General features: G+C 44.2%; 1 protein-coding gene across 1 annotated transcript; it reads left to right on the plus strand.

Moving 5' to 3' along the window:
* The first annotated feature begins 211 nt into the window (after positions 1-211).
* On the plus strand, positions 212-12027 carry LOC143270528 (disks large homolog 5-like). Its single transcript, XM_076560865.1, has 7 exons — positions 212-406; positions 2376-2535; positions 4172-4303; positions 5767-5950; positions 9892-10007; positions 10959-11053; positions 11221-12027. The coding sequence occupies exons 1-7, from the start codon at positions 274-276 to the stop codon at positions 11388-11390; spliced, it is 990 nt and encodes a 329-aa protein (XP_076416980.1). The 5' UTR covers positions 212-273; the 3' UTR covers positions 11391-12027.
* The last annotated feature ends 4492 nt before the right edge of the window (positions 12028-16519 follow it).

Consider the following 16519-nt stretch of genomic DNA (forward strand, 5'->3'; position numbering starts at 1 on the left):
AAGCAGAAAGCTAGCTTTCTGACTTTGGAAGCAGGATCTACCTAAAGGCTTCCATTGTGACCACAGAGGCTCATGGAAATGGCACCTTGGTTTCAAGTCACTTTTGGGTGAGGTATGAAGCAGGGATAAAATAGCTATACCATGTGACATCAGCACATGGGTATTCTACTGTCTCCTGGAGAGCCCTGGCATTCCATGTGATGTCACCAGTGTTGTGGCAACACCAACTGTCATTGGGGCATTTGTGCAGTGTCTCGTGTTTCACCTACAGACATGCTGACTAGACTGAACAGGATTCTTAGGAGACAGGATGGTGAGCAAAGGGAGATCAGAGGGAGTAAGAAGGAAGATGGCCTTCAGTCTCCATGTCACACACCAAGAAACAAATGGTTCTGGGGAAAGCACAGTGAGTCCTGGGAAAGGGAAGGGGAGCTTCCTGAAAGAGGAAGGCTTCAGCTGATCCTTCCAGGAGGGGGGCTCAGGAGGGGATAGTTTCTGAGAAGCAATGGGCCTATCCTGGTCCTCTGAGTTCTTCAAGAGCAGACCCAGAGTTAAGGATTTTCCATGGTGAGTTTGTAGAGAGCCAGGGATGGTCAAGGCTGAGGCTGCTCTGTTGAGGGCCCTCTGCTTTCACTCTGAGTGGGAAGAAAGCACAGAGAGACTAAAGAGGTTTCAGTTCCAGCCCTGCACTTCACCCACACTGGATTTCTTTTGGTGTGTGTCACTAATAACAGGGAGAGTAAAGTCCCCTGGCCAGATCTAGAGTCTCACATTTTAAATAACAACCTCTAGCAGGGCAGGAGCCACCAAGTATTGCCACATGTCAGTGACCCTTAAGGTTTCTGAGTTCCTGCCCTCTCACTAGCCAGTCCTCTTTCCTCTACCTTCAGTGCAGGACTGGGACATGACTCTTCCTGTAAGTATTTGTTCTTGGTGACTGAAAGCTCACCTGGGGATGCACAGTCCTTAGGTACTTTCAGTCATACCTTTCAATGGCTGATAACACCTCTGCTAACATCATGATGGTTGGAATGTATTTTGCTGGAGGTTTTGGCAAAAGCTGCATCATTTCCTATGTGACTCATCATTGTTCCGACAAAACCCACATAATCCTTCACCATTCCCATACATTTTAACTGCCCAGTGGATCTTCTCTAATGTGCTTGTTCACTTCATGGAACTGATCTTCCTTCCCCATTGTCCTTAGCTAATTTCTTAGCATCCTTAGTTTCTCATCTTATTAGCTGGCGATCATCAGGATGAACAGCCATTCCTGGGTGGTGTGTGGAAAGTGAGTCTTGCTCTCCACACATGATGAACTATTGAATTAGAATGAACTAGATTCTAATGAATCTGAGAGATCTCGGGATTGGAAGGAGGAGGTGCTGAAGGCCTTCCCCTGTGTCTCAGGAGAGGTTCCTGGGAAGGGCAGCTTGGCTATTGGTGAATTTGGGAAGAGCTTGTTATCAGATAGGTGATGACCATTGGCAGTGGCCCTAACAGTCCATTCTCTGGAAATTCTATTGTACCCTGGAGAGCCTGTGGCATTTTCTGTGAAATCACCAGTGTTGTGGTAATGCCAGCTGCCATTGAGGCATTCACTAAGTGCTAATAGAGTTCACCAATTGACATATTGACATGACTGATCACACTGATTGGCAGAGAAAGCCCTAGTTTCATAAGAAGGAGGTGAGGCTAGAAATGAACCTTCTAGTAATGGGGTCCTGTAGCTGTGATCATGAAGCAATGGGCCTATGCTGCTTGTCTGGGTTCCTAAAGAGCAGATCCAAGGTGGAAGATTCCTGATGGTTAGTTGGCAGAGGGCCAGGATTGGTCAAGGCTGCAGCTGCTGTGCAGGGACTTCCTTCAGTTCTTTCTGCATGGCAAAAAAATGCAATAGGAGGCCCAGAACCACTAATGCGGTATCAGAATGGGATGTTGTTGCACTTTATATCTGATATATATATAGGAAGGAGGGAAACTTTCCATCCATGTACCCAGGTCTGAAACATTCAGTTCGTTTTAGTCATGGACACAGGTTATCACGGCTGGGAGGTGAAAATCACTAGGCTGGACTTCTTTTGCATCACATCAGGTATGAGATGACAATTTCAAAACAACATGGCCGGCCTTGCTTAGGTCTTTCAGACCCAGGGGGGGCTTCAGTAAGGCCAGAGGCATATATCTAGCCATAAGGACTGGAGACATACACATGGCTTATGAGGCCCAGCTTAAGGAGAGATGTTCTGATCTTTAAGGGCTTCACTGGGTTCCATGCTTTTCCTCTTCCTCGGGCCTCCTCTTGGGACACCACATGATCTTCTTAGCTTATGCCATTTATCTGTACAAATTCACATGTGTTTGTGTACCTACAGGGACTGCTAGGAAGGCATCATCCACACCCTTCTTCCTCACTGAGCAGGAGCACCAGCTGAACCAGGTGGAAAAACTGAAACTTCAGCTACAGATGATGACCAATGACAGGAATGAACTGCGTGATTTCCTGGCCCATTACAACAATGAGTTGAACAACAGGTATTCATCATGCCCTGTTCTCTGGTGACTGTCTTGACCCTACTGTGTCAATTCCAGCAGTCCTTGGGTCACTGGAAGCTGCACCTGCAGGGTGACCTGCACAAACAAATTTTCCTGAATGCATCTGAGAGGCAGAACTGAAGCCTGTAGGAGTGAGATGGGACACGGGCTGTTCTGATTCCTCCTAATGAAACCCACAGCCTGTGGACTGAATCACAATCCACAGAGAGGGGCAGTAGGGTGTAAGATCACAACATGCATTTCAAGAGACCTTGACAATGTTGGCTTGTAGGAGATGCTGGGTGCTCTGAGTTTAACCTGAGTCTCTGTATTTGACAAGATATTTTTGCTTGTTGCTCTGGGAGTAGCTTGAAGGGCCTGGTGGTTCTACTTGGTCCTTCTGTGTGTGACTGGAAGGCCTCGTGTCCATCTCTGCTCCTCTCTGGTCTTGTTCCTTATACTGTGAGACAATGCCACCTATCTACATTTCTTGTCATCCTAATTGTGTGTGGGTTTGTGTGTGTGTGTGTGTGTGTGTGTGTGTGTGTGTGTGTGTGTGTGTGTGTGAATTGCTCTCTAAGGGGCCCAAACATCACAATCATGGCAGTGGCAGGTTTTGCCCTTTTCAGTTCCCTCTCCCTTGATTAACCATTAGATTACATTCCTAAATTTAGTCCCCCATTTCATTCCCTTTTGTGGACACTGACTCATTCTTGAAACTAAACACCAAAGTCCAACAATCAAAATTCATTACCCGCCTACACTTGTCAACCTGTCCAATCAGATCTCAGCAACTCACCCTAGCACAGACTCAAACTTTGTATTTCAAATCCCACTGCTGAAAAAAGCCTGCTGCGTGTTGTCTGCCTTTGCCTGACTCAGAGGCAGGCTCCCAATGCCATGCTTGTCCTGCGGGGAAATGCATCTCTTTGTGCTGACGATTTGGTGTCTCAGTGTGTTCTGTACTGTCTCTGAGAGGCTCCCTTACAGTGTGTGTGTGTGTGTGTGTGTGTGTGTGTGTGTGTGTGTGTGTGTGTGTTGTCTGCATGTGTTTTGTGTGCATGTGTGTGTCCCTTCAGATCGTGTGAGTTGGAGGTTGATAGTAGGCCTGAGGATTTGCCTGTTTCAAAGATTTCAGGTGATATAAGTGCTGAGACCAGGGAGCTCCACTTTGAGCATCACGGTTCTCAGTCTTTGTGCTCACCCAGGTGCCTCGTTGGAATACCCTTGGGAGTTTTATAAAGCCATCCTCGTGGAGTGTCTACTCAAGCCAATACTGATTATGAGTTCTGGATATCCTTGTAAGGAAAAACCATTTCTATTTTAACATCAGTGGAAATGTCATCACAGATTTCATGTAGGCCCACACCTGTGGACCTACATAGGGAGCTAGTCTACTCTTCCAGGCCTACTGAGGGAGCTCATGTAGGTCTGTCTCCCTCCCTGTTGACACCCAGCCTTTTCTGGCCCTGAGTCAGGGTAGGAAGTTTATTGCACATCAGGAGTTCCCAGTACATAGGATTCAGGGTGTGAAATCCAGTGGGCTAGGGTAGTGCAAAATACATCCTTAATTCATGGGGTCCCTGAGGCCTGTGTTCACAGGGTTCTTTGCTCCTGGGGCTATGCCCTACCACAGGCTGAATTCTGATCATGAGATGCAGAACACAGAGCATAAGATGGATATGGCAGATGTGATGAAATTACCCAAGGAAATTAGTGAGGCCTTGTACAAGTGTACAGAGCTGAGTGAGAAGACCAAAATCTACAGGTGAGTGCCTGTCTGGGTGGACTCCAGAACTTGGTAAGGACTGCTTTTTGCTGTCTGAAGTTTCTCCAGTCCTGCCTGACCTGCTGTCAGAAGGAATCTGTCCCACCTGCCTCCTGCAGCCAAATGACCCAAATAAACACACAGAGGAACACATTACTTACAAACTGTATGGCCAATGGCTAAAATTTTCAGGCTAGCTAGCTCTTTCATCTTAAATTAACCCAATTCTATTATTCTGTGTTTTCCCACATGGCAGCTGCATTGCCTGGCTGCTGGCATGTTGCTCCTTGGGTTGCAGCTGGCATTTCCTCCACCTCTGCCTTTCTTCTTTGTCTCTCCTGGATTTTCCTGCCTGGCTCCTGCCTGCTGTGCCATAGGCCAAAGCAGCTTATTTATTAACCAATGTGTAGCTAGAGTTTTCCTGCCTTGCACACAGTCAGGACAAATCTTTGTAACGCGCCAGTCCCACAGCCGCTCAGACACAACCAAGAAAACAGAGACTTATATTGCTTTCAAACTGTATGGCCATGGCAGGCTTCTTGTTAACTGTTCTTATAGCTTAAATTAATCAATTTCCATAAATTTATACCTTGCCATGTGGCTTGTGACTTATTGGCATCTTCACATGCTGCTGGTCATGGTGGCGGCCTGCAGTGACTCCTTCCGCCTTCCTGTTCTTTCTCTTCTCCTCTCTGTTAGTCCCGCCTATTCTTCCTGCCTAGCCACTGACCAATCAGTGTTTTATTTATTGACCAATCAGAGTAATTTGACATACAGACCATCCCACAGCACCAATGAGAGCAATACATATTCACAGCATACAGAAAGACATCCCACAGCATCTTCTTCCCTTCTCCACCTTTGAACCAAAGTGAGGGCTGAAGTTCTAGTCTGTTTACCTCTTAGCAAGCAGCCTGCCTTATAGCTCATGGATTTGTGCCTCCTAGACTGAGTTCTCCTAAGTGTGAAGAGTGGAAGAGCCCCTTCCAACTTTTCCTGGTCAGCTTCTGGAACCTCTAGACAGAAAATAAAATTTGCACCATGAATGGTTTCTGTGGCTCTGGCATGAGGTTACAGAGCTGGTTTCCATGGGACACACAGATGGAATGTATTCTAGATGGGTCTTCTGTCTCCCTCAGAGCATAGTTTCCCTCTACCTGCTCATGTTTTCCCAATATAATGAACAAGTAAGCACCAGGGTGTGTGTGTGGGAGGTAGGAGATATAGTCTTCATTGGTACATGGATCCCTTTTGCTGTCAGGGTCTTCAGAAGTAGTGTAAATCTTTCTGGAATTTGGCTATTCTCTGGCTTTGGCCTGCACTTGAGTGATGCTGCCATGGCTAATGAGGGCTCCAGCCCAGGGCTATTGGGGATGGGGACATGAGATCTTGCAGGAATCATGGTATTAGGAGGCAGGAGTGGCAGATGGAGGTGGAACTCATCATTTCTTGTGATATTTCAGCACCCTCTACAGTCAGCACCTGAGTGAACAGACTCAGCTGAAGGAAAAAGTGAGAATGTTGCTAGAAGACAAGAAAAAGCTACAGGGGGAGCAGATTTTACTACAAGAGTCCTCTGAGGAGGCAAAGAGGCTCTGTGAGGAGGCCCATGGGAAGATGTATGACCTCTGGACAAGGCAGCTGCAGGTAGGTTCAAGCAGCAGGGCCAACCTGGCCACCAGTCTGACCATACACACACATATACTCACACCCATGTAACCATTTACTCACTTCTCCACCTGACCCATCCCATCCAATAGTTCACGTCTGTGATCATTTACAAGTCTTTCTTGGGAGTTAGCCTCTTAGAGCAAGCAAACCATACTGCTCTGCTGGAAGCCACAGTTCATTGAGGGAGACGGGTCAATCATATACCACTAACCTGTATTTCAGTATGGGAGGAGCATTGCTATGGTAAAGCCACAGAGATCTGAGTGAGTCAGGTCAAGGGTCTGGGTCTCATTTGCTTGGCAGGGGTCATGTGAGATCAGAGGCAGACACAGCATGGAAGGAGGAACGCCCCCTGAAAAAGCCACATGACTGGGGCTCATAGACATATTTTTGGGTGTCATGTGGCATTTTACTCTCTTGTTCCAGACTGCCATGGTGTTCTCTTTACTTGGCCAAGCTCTTGGTTCACAATTCAAGAAACTAAATTAACAGTTTGTCACTACTGTTTGTTGTGAGTGGCATTGGCCAGTTCTCCCATCTTGGATCTTACATTCAGAAGCTCACTGGATGACCAGGGATTTGGCAAGGGCTTATGACAGTCAGGGATCAGGGTGGCAGATTTGAGCCAACTACATCAACATAGCCCTCAGAAACACAGCATTCTTCCCAAGGCATTTTTAGTCCAAAATGATGCAGAACTGTGGGACTCACCTATAACAGCTAGTGTGAGGAGTATTAATCCAACTGGTAATGTCATCCTCATTCTGTGTGATGTCCTCCTCACTGCATTATGATCACTGATGATTTGAGGGGTGTGTGTCTGTGTATGAGTGTGCCTGTCTGAGGGTGCATACATCTGTGGAGGTTTTAGAAGGTCTAATGATGACATTGAGTGTCCTCTGTTGCTTTCTCCCTTATTCCCTTCAGCCCGGGTCTCTCACTGAACCTGAAAATTTCTGTTCTGGCTAAGCTGGATAGCCATAGATATTTGGATCTCCTGTCTCCTCACAGTAGAGCGTCCTGTGTTTTTCTGTCTCATCTCGTTGGTAAATGGTTCATTTGGTCAGAAAGAGAACGGATTAGTTGGTTTCTCTCTCTCTTTTTTTTTTTTTTTTTTGGTTTTTTGAGACAGGGTTTCTCTGTGTAGCTTTGTGCCTTTTCCTGGAACTCACTTGGTATTGCAGGCTGGCCTCGAACTCACAGAGACCCACCTGGCTCTGCCTCCCGAGTGCTGGGATTAAAGGCTTGTGCCACCACCGCCCGGCTCTCTTAATTTTTAAACATTTTTATTACTTTGGAATTCATATGTTTTTGTAATAACAAAAATCAAACAATGGAGCTACTTTAAAAATAAAAAGTAGACTTCTTTTCTTTCACAGCATAAAGGTAACTTCCCAGGAAAGGTCTGGTTTGTCTACTGGCTTCACAGCATGGAATCTGACATTTTGATGCTCACTCTATCGTGTATGTATCTGTGTCTTACGAGAGATTCCAACTGATAGTTGGATGGAGTGCTGCATTTTAGAAAAGTGGTGTTGATGACCTAAGTAGCCTTCTACTGACTGACCTGGGGCTATTTTCATATAATGTGCACTGTAATCTGGTCAAAAGTTGTTGGGTAATGACAATGGGTGACTTCTAGACTCTGGTGCTGTCAATGTCTTAGGTGGAGGAGTCCAGGTAAGTTTAGTGAGGAGACTATGATGGGTCAACTTGTATCTATCGTGAGGCTTCATGTCCTACCCTTTTCTTCCAGTACTTGGTTTTGTGTGGTCCAACTCAGTTGTGCAGAGGTTGTTACTTCTCTATACGATCAGTGAGTCTGGTGATAAGAACTTCCCTGGGAAGGGAAATTAGTTCAGGCCAGGACAGAAGAGCGTGGCTGGGTCTAAGAGGCTTGTAGACTGCAGGGAGGACCCACTACCTTCCCTGGATTAGAAAAGGTGCTGCTACAGTCTAGTCTTCTTCCTTGCCTTTCTGGATTCAAGAAAGGTGTGTGTTTGTGTTGTTTTTATGTGTGTGTTTGGGTAATGAGAATGTGTGTTGGAGCCTCTAAATGTATGTTCCCTCTCTCACGGAACAGTGGAACATCTTTAAGAATGATGGAGATGGATTTCAATGAGAAAGTACTGTGCCTAATCTGGTTAGTACCACTTTGCCTAAGTCAAAGGACAGATGGAGCTGCCCATCACTCTGCATGTCCACACAGCTAACTACACATGCAAGGCCACAAAATTGATGCAAGCTAAATGTTTTTCAAGTATTTGTAGAGGCAGAATTATTTCTCTGCAAAGAAATCCTCTGGAGAAAAACAAAGTAATTGGGTCCATGACAGTGAGAAAGGCTACTGAGAGGCAGCAAAGGCTGCCTGAGGGTTTGTGTCCTTCTGTGCTCTGAGTGAAAGGAGGCTGACCTCTGATGACTTCCCTGCATCCTGTTTTGTTTTTCTCCTCATCGCCTGCTGCCATTTTCCTTTCACCTTGGTTCAGCTAACCTGGTCCTAGGTGCTTGGCCTGGAATTTTTTCTCAGAGAAATTCTGAACTGCAGAGGTGCTTGTGGTTGCATCCCAGCCCAGCAGAAACCCCACAGCTATGCTGAGGTGTGAGATGAGGCTGTCTCAGGGCACTGCTTAGACTCATCATACTCTCAAGTACCCACTCCATGTTGTGTCTGCAGCACTCAGAAACTGCTTTTATTCCAAACTTCTTCATCCTGAGTTAAAATCAGCCTGATGGAGAGTTGAGAGAAGTGAGATCTCTCAGACATTGCTAGTAGTTTAAAATGGTGCAGCCCTGTAAGAAGCTATGTGCAATTATTCAGAAAGTGGAACTGCAGTCTTTGGGTGGAGCATTGATACAAGAATGGAAAGTGGTGTCCACAGAGAATAGGGGACAACAGGGATTCAGCAGGACTCATCAGAACAGCCCAACTAGCAACTATTCAGATATCCATCATTGATGAGTACAAACATACAATGGGATATGTGGTCCATGGGATATTGTTAAGTTTGGAATAATATATATGCAATTATTTGGCTGTGAGTTAGTCAACATTCTGTTACTCAAAGAAATCTCTGACACAATCTTCTTATTTGAAGGAAAGGTTAATATAGACTACTGATTGTAGTGATTTTCTAGTTTTCTGAGCTCATTCCTTTGGGCCTAAGTTGAGGCAACCTGTGGTACAGAGAGCTTCTTCAGGAGGAAGCTGCCCACCTTGGAGGCACTGGGAAGCACTGAGTGAGAGCAAGGGGCTGGTCCACTGCCATCCAGTGGTCCTGTGCTGGGGAACTAAGCCTTCAATGCACAGACTGGGGAACTTGCTAGGAGAGCTTAGATTACAGATCAAGGAACCCTGGTGTTCACCTGTGTGTGTACAGGATTTCAAGGCAAGCGCTACATTGACTTATCTGCCCACTGAGTTCTTCTCCCAGATCAACAGGCATGCATGTGGTATACAGACACACAGTCAGGCTGAACACCTGCACATAAAAACTAAAAATAAACTGAAAAATGATCAAAACCGAGTAAAAGTACACAATCTTCTCTACATCCTTGTGCTCAAAGCATCCTGTGTTTCCTGACTCTAGGCTGGAATATGGGTAGAGCGGATGTAGGTTAATGAAAGGTAACTTTCTTCTTCCTGGTATCTCAGGCGATCTCTTCTTACTCTTATTAGTGTCATCTGGGAAACTAAGCATGGATGGTATTTAGTGTGCTTGTGTGTGTGCATCCATATACATGTGTGTGCTGGAGATAGATAGATGGATGGATGGATAGATAGATAGATAGATAGATAGATAGATAGATAGATAGATAGATAGATGATAGATAGATAGATAGAATGTGTGTGTATGTGTGCATGTTTATGTACATGGTGAGGATGCCCTCCCCTAAAAAAATCTTCTAATGAACAGGAACATCAAAGACTTGAGGAAAATCTTCAGTCCCTGCTGAAGCAGAAGGAGCTGCTCACCAAGCAAAGGGACTTGGCAGTAAAGCTGCAGCATCACTTCACTGTGTCCCAGATGAGGTAGGAGCCCAGGCTTCCAGAAGCAGGGGGATCCAAGTGGGTCCGCTGTACCTGGATCTCCGTGCTCTTTGCGTTTTGTCAATTGTCAAAGCTGCCAGCCACGGGCGGGGAAAGAACGCCTCAGAGTGTCTTTGCTGGCTCAGTCAACAAGAATTATGACCAGGAAACAACATGCTCTCTCCATGGTCTCATGGGGACTGTGTCCCCTTCTTCTCTTCTGAGACCTCTAGTATGCTCTGAGTATCTTATCTCTTAGATTAGATCTCCCCACAAATATTCACATGGCAGCCAGAAACCTGGAAAGGAGGATCATTGATCATGAAGGAAAGTGTGTCCCCTGCATCTTTTCCATCAGGAACATCACGTTTAGAGATAAGTGTCCACCCTTTGCAGATGTGCATACAGCACATCCCTGCTGACTGCAGTCTCTCTGCAGTGTTTATCAGTTTCCCATGAGAAGATTTATTCTTGGTCATAAACAGAGTGGGAGCTGACTAGTTAACCCTATGCAGGGTTCTGAGCTGTAGGAATAACCAGAGTCTTCTCTGCATTGCTGTGTAGGCTCCACTAGAGGGCGGGCAGAGAGTTTTCCAGGAAGTTCTCATTCACCTGTGTCTACTCAAGGCCAGCTACATCTTTCCTGAACTGTGCCTCAGACATTGACATACTGATATTCTCCAAAATGATGTCTTTGGACTGTTGGAGAAATACGCTGTTTTTTTCTAATCCAGCAAATTGTGTATTTTCCAGTTCAACTTCTAGCAGTTTTTAAAAGCTGGGGGAAAAAAAATCCTGCCCAGGTGCTCTCTGTCCCTTTTCCCTTGGTGAAGCAAGGAATGAACTCAGGTGAAAGGTACTGCTGGATTGTCTACCTGAGTAGGGGTGGTGGGGCTCACAGCTGACATGGCAGATCCCCACCAGGCTTGTGCCCCAGCTGCCTTCCTCCCCTAGGTTTGAAAACCTCCAGCAGGAACTGGAGCAGACCACAGCCCAGGAAGAGAGCCTCCTGCAGAAGGAGCTGCTGGTGCAGAAACACTATGTTCCAGGCAAGTAAGCCACCATTGAGCCCCATCCCCAGCAGCCAGAGTATTCATGGGGTGTGTTTTCTTCCTTAACTTTTGTTTACTAGGGATGAATAAGCCCTGATTCTTCTTGACAGTGGCAAGCAAAACTGTTTCTGAATCATATTTTCTTTACCGATTTTCCATGACAGCACCTCTTCAGAAAACTGAGAAGGCTGGAAGAAGCCAGAGACACCTTGAAGGCATGACATTCTACACTCCAGGTTCACGGCCTCCTCAGAAAATGCCACCTCTTTTCAGCTGTGAACTCACTAGTGAGGCACATATCAACCTACCATCAGGCAGTCCAGCCACAGTCTGATCCAAATCCATTGGCTCACTATTCCCAGAGAAAAGATTGTATCAGAAATAGTCTGAAATTCAGAGGACACAACACAAATTACTAAGAACCCTGACATCCATCAGCTCATGGCCCCAGTGAGGGGCAAAACAACATGGAAGAGGACATGTGGGTGAGCAAGAGTTCTTCTGTCAGCTTCCTATCAAGGGCTTTGACAAGCTGATTACCTATGTGATGGAAATCTGAAAAGGAAGCCTGTGTTATCATCACACTGCCATCCAGACAGACCACACACAAAGCATAAGATTCTCTAGTGCAGTGCTGAAGCTGATGCCATGTCATATGCTAATGTTGCTGAAGATTATTCACTGCAGAGAGTAAGCTATATCCTCACCTCATTTGCTCTCCCATAATGAAATTCCAAAGGATCCTGAATTTGCTTAATTTTTTTTTGTTTATATGTTCGATATTTATGCTTTAGATTTTGGTTTTCTTCATTTTAGTTTAAGGTTTTGTTAATTATTTTTATTTCTTTTATTCTTGTCACTGTTTTAATAGTTTGCTAAGGCTATACATTGTATATAATGACCGCTGTTTTGAAAGCCCCCATTGAGTAAAATGAATGTATTTTTATGAGTAAAATCCAATTTCACCTTCACTCTGAGACTCTTCTTTAGTCAGGTGAGGTTTCACACTGCTGTAAACCCTGAACTCACAGGCTTGGATGTATCTCAGCCAGTTACAGGAATCTTGGGCTGCACAAGAATTTCTCAGCCATAGGTCTCAGGGCTATACAGGGGGATGGCACCTTGTATGTGGATGGAATAGCCTACTCCATGGATACCCACTACATAATAGAAAAACTAGACATATTGTATCCTTGACATCATATATTTAGCTGCCAGTAAAGTGTGGTACAATGTACACACATGTTCATGAAATCATCATGTACACCAATTTAAAGGGAAAAACAAGTATTTGCTCCAGGCCTCTCTGAAATAAGAATATTCATTAAAATTGTATAAAAGAAATCAGAAAATGAAAAGCAATCTGCCTCTAGTTTTCCTGAAATATAACATGAATGATAACCGAGAAGAAGAGATAATTTCCTGCAAGACATGTTGGGATATTTTGTGGTGCTTTTCTTTGTACTTATGGGTGTTTGGCCACCAAGTACATGCAATTCCCACAGAGGCCAGGTGAGGGCAGATTCCACCTGGAATTTAGGTTAAAGAGGTTTGTTAGCTGTCCTGTGGGTCTTCTGAGACAGCAATGAGTGCTCTTCATGGATGAGCCATATATCCAGTCCCTGCAACTGACCTTGTCCTCCCAGCCATGTGTGCTGTCTTAGGTGGATTGGATCACTCCCAACCAAAAGATTCTTGAAACCTGTAGGGACAGGCATGCTAATTGTCTTAGGCTGCCACATATCCATGCAGGGCTCTCATAGGTTCGAGATCCTGCCCCAGTATCACTCACTGTCAGACTGGCACAGATTTGCTAGATCTCTTCTAGGTTGGCAACATGTATTAAGACTGTGTGATGAAATGCAGAATTAAGAAGACTGTCCTGGGCTGCAGATGGGGTGAGGAATCCCTCTTGATGGTCCAGATAAGCAATGTTGGGAGGAACTTCATGACAAGGTGAAGTGGGTGGAGCCTGCATCAGGGGCCCCATGTCTCTGGTGCAGAGTGATTCTGTGCAAGACTAAAAACAGGAGAGAGGTAGTTGATGCTGCTCTTTTACCACAGCAGATCTCAGATTATATTGAGAAAGTTCTTCCAGAGACTGATTGACTCTTGTGAAGCTCCTCTGGAATAGATCTGACTCCTGAGACTGAGAGTGAAGTAGAGAGTTCATGTTTAAAGGATGTTATCCCGTGGGTCTCCAGACTGGAGCTGTCACATCAAGGGTAAAAAGAACCTTGTGTCCTCTGGTCTTCATCGGTGAGGCTGTGCCAGGTCTTGGCCCACAGAAGCTAAGACATCTGTTTTTTCATTCCTCACTTAAGCTAGAATCTCTCCATCTCATATAATTACTTGTTTAATTAGATTACTGTGTGTTCCATTTGAGAAATTTCAGACTTGTGTTATTTTACTTTCTTGCTGTGGATATTACTCTATGTAAATAAAACACTGATGGCCAGTGACCAGGCAGGAAGTATAGGCGGGACAAAGAGAGAGGAGAATTGGGGAAACAGGAAGAAGGAGGGAGAGACACTGCAGCCACCGCCAGGAGAAGAGCATGTAAAGAAGCCGGTAAGCCACCAGCCACGTGGCAAGCTATAGATTTATAAAAATGGGTTAATTTAAGATATAAGAACAGTTAACAAGAAGCCTGCCACGGCCATACAGTTTATAAGTGATACAAGCGTCTGAGTGATTATTTTATAAGTGGATTGTGGGACTGCGGGGCTTGGGGAACCTGGAGAGAAGCTCTCCAGCAACAAATGGCGCCCAACAGCTCGAGTTTCCACCTTAAACCTGAGAATATTTAATAACCAATTCTAAACAGAGCCAAAACCAGGTTCCTGCTTCTTGTCTCATACGGGCAGCTAGATGCTGCAAAACGCAGGTTTGAACACTGGCGGGTTCCTGGCGTGTGCGTTTGACCCGCAGTATGGCGGAAATGAGGCGTCTGCCAGCGGCACATTAAGCTGTGTGGTAGATTTAGTCTTTACTAATATTTAAAAAAAAAAAAAAGAGGTTTCTGGGCTACATGCTGCTTTGATAAAAGCTTAGACCCACTATTTCTGAGACTTGATGACTCCCAGAGCTGGCGGAAAACGTACCACTGCCATGTTGGAAAGCTGAAGTGGGCGGAGCCAACAGCCACAGCGCCATTTCAGGCTTAAAAGGCTACAGTTTAAAGCAATAAGTTCACAGTAAGACTGATTCAGATAAAATAGTTTATAATGCATGTAAAAATGTACATAGGCTTAAAAAAATATATATACCATTATATAAACAAATAGTATCTAAAAATAAAGTGTTTTAAAAAAAACAGTGAAGGTAATAAGCCACGTAAAGATGGCTATCACACATAAAATCTGGATTATGTTGTCTTTGATATTTGTAACTAAAAAAAAAACATTTGATTACAAAAGCTGTTGAGTTATGCCAAAATGTATATTTGAAAGGTACCTTGACTTCAAAATTTGGATATAAGGATATGTTACTTTGTAAAAGAGGTTCTGCTTTTGTTTCCACAGAAAGCCAGAGGCTGTGGATTTGTTCCAGATTAAGATACATCAGGTTTCACCAGCCAAGACCCCCTGAAAGGTCTCCGATGACACCATGGCCCAGATGATCCAACATCCAGACCGGTTTCAAGGCAACTGGTTCACACAATACAGTCTCACGGACTACCCCATAGGTCTAAAATTTTCTTTGCGTCCCCATAAGATACAGCGCCCCCCTCCAGCAGGAAGTAGTAAGAGATGCTACGCCCAAATTCCCAAATATACCAAGCTGGCTTTAGAGGTGGAATTGGCTCACTCCCCCTCTAAACCCAGACATATTGCTTTAAAAAAAAAATGGTTAAGAGATTCTTGTGTCCCAAATCAGAAGAGCCCTCTGGTGTGGGACAGAGAAAAACCAATATTTTTATTTAAAACAGGTTGATTATAAATGTGATCTCTTTCTAAAAAAGAAAGGGGGATATGATATAGATATATAGGAGGATGTGGAGATGATGAGATGAAAGGATAGATTAATCAACCTACTTTTAAAGAACAACTTGTTTAAAATGTTTTACATTGGTATAGATTTTAGTTTATGCTTAAAATGTTTTACATTGGTATAAATTTTAGTTTATTGATACAAACTTGAAGTTAATTTTGTTATACTGTATATATATATTTCTATTCTTGTTTGCGGTACTATGTTTATGTAACTCATTTAAAATTGTAATGGATAATTAAAAATAGGTTAATAATTAGTCATTTATGATAATCATATTTGTAACCATGTTAGTTAAGTCTTCTAGGTATACATAGATATATTTCAGATAGATAGGTAATCTTCAAACACTTCATAGACCTAGAGAATATGGCATTTAAATAACTTAGAATTCTGTTGACATGAGACACAATTGCTCCTGGCTGCACCAATTTGATCCCGAGAGAATGTTGGGCTTCTAAGACATTTCCATTTGGAAGTTTGTCTTCTTGGCACAAAATGGCCTACTGGGCAAAGAACTGCCCTTGCCTTGACGGCTGACAGTACGAATGCAATGCTGTCCTTCCTTGACAAGCGGGACACAAGGAAAGCAACCACTGTACTCTGCCAAGACAGCGTAAGATGGTCTTTCAGAATTCCTGCTTCTAAAAATGGTCTGTTAGATACTCTAGGCCTGTAGCCAATTTGAATGCACCAATAATGCTGAGAAACATTAGGTGACTGTCCAGGCTGCCAGCTGTCTTGGTCTACTCTTGCAAGATTCCTGAAAGTTGCTTGCATCCATCTACCATTTCTCAGGTACCATTATCTTCCTTCTCAGGTCTTTGATGTGGTTAAAGACTAGATAGTTATAATTTCCTCAGTTATGATAAAAGATAAGTTAGATATAAAACCTTAAACTCACAAATATAAGATAGATAGGACATCTTCTTTAATATTGTAACTGTAATTCTTGCTTGATAATTGTTTTGTTATATGTAATTTTACTATGTTAAAGTTAAAACCTTCCTTTTTAAAAAAAAAAAGAAAAGGGGAAGTGCTGTGGATATTACTCTATGTAAATAAAACACTGATGGCCAGTGACCAGGCAGGAAGTATAGGCGGGACAAAGAGAGAGGAGAATTGGGGAAACAGGAAGAAGGAGGGAGAGACACTACAGCCACCGCCAGGAGAAGAGCATGTAAAGAAGCCGGTAAGCCACCAGCCACGTGGCAAGCTATAGATTTATAAAAATGGGTTAATTTAAGATATAAGAACAGTTAACAAGAAGCCTGCCACGGCCATACAGTTTATAAGTGATACAAGCGTCTGAGTGATTATTTTATAAGTGGATTGTGGGACTGCGGGGCTTGGGGAACCTGGAGAGAAGCTCTCCAGCAACCCTTTCTTACCCAGAAGCTATGGAAGCCTAGTAGGCCAGCATCAAAGCATCATATAAAAAGCAGGTTAAGGGAATGTGACCATGTGGAA

This window comes from Peromyscus maniculatus, chromosome 23 (genome assembly GCF_049852395.1).
Source record: "Peromyscus maniculatus bairdii isolate BWxNUB_F1_BW_parent chromosome 23, HU_Pman_BW_mat_3.1, whole genome shotgun sequence".
NCBI lineage: Eukaryota > Metazoa > Chordata > Mammalia > Rodentia > Cricetidae > Peromyscus > Peromyscus maniculatus.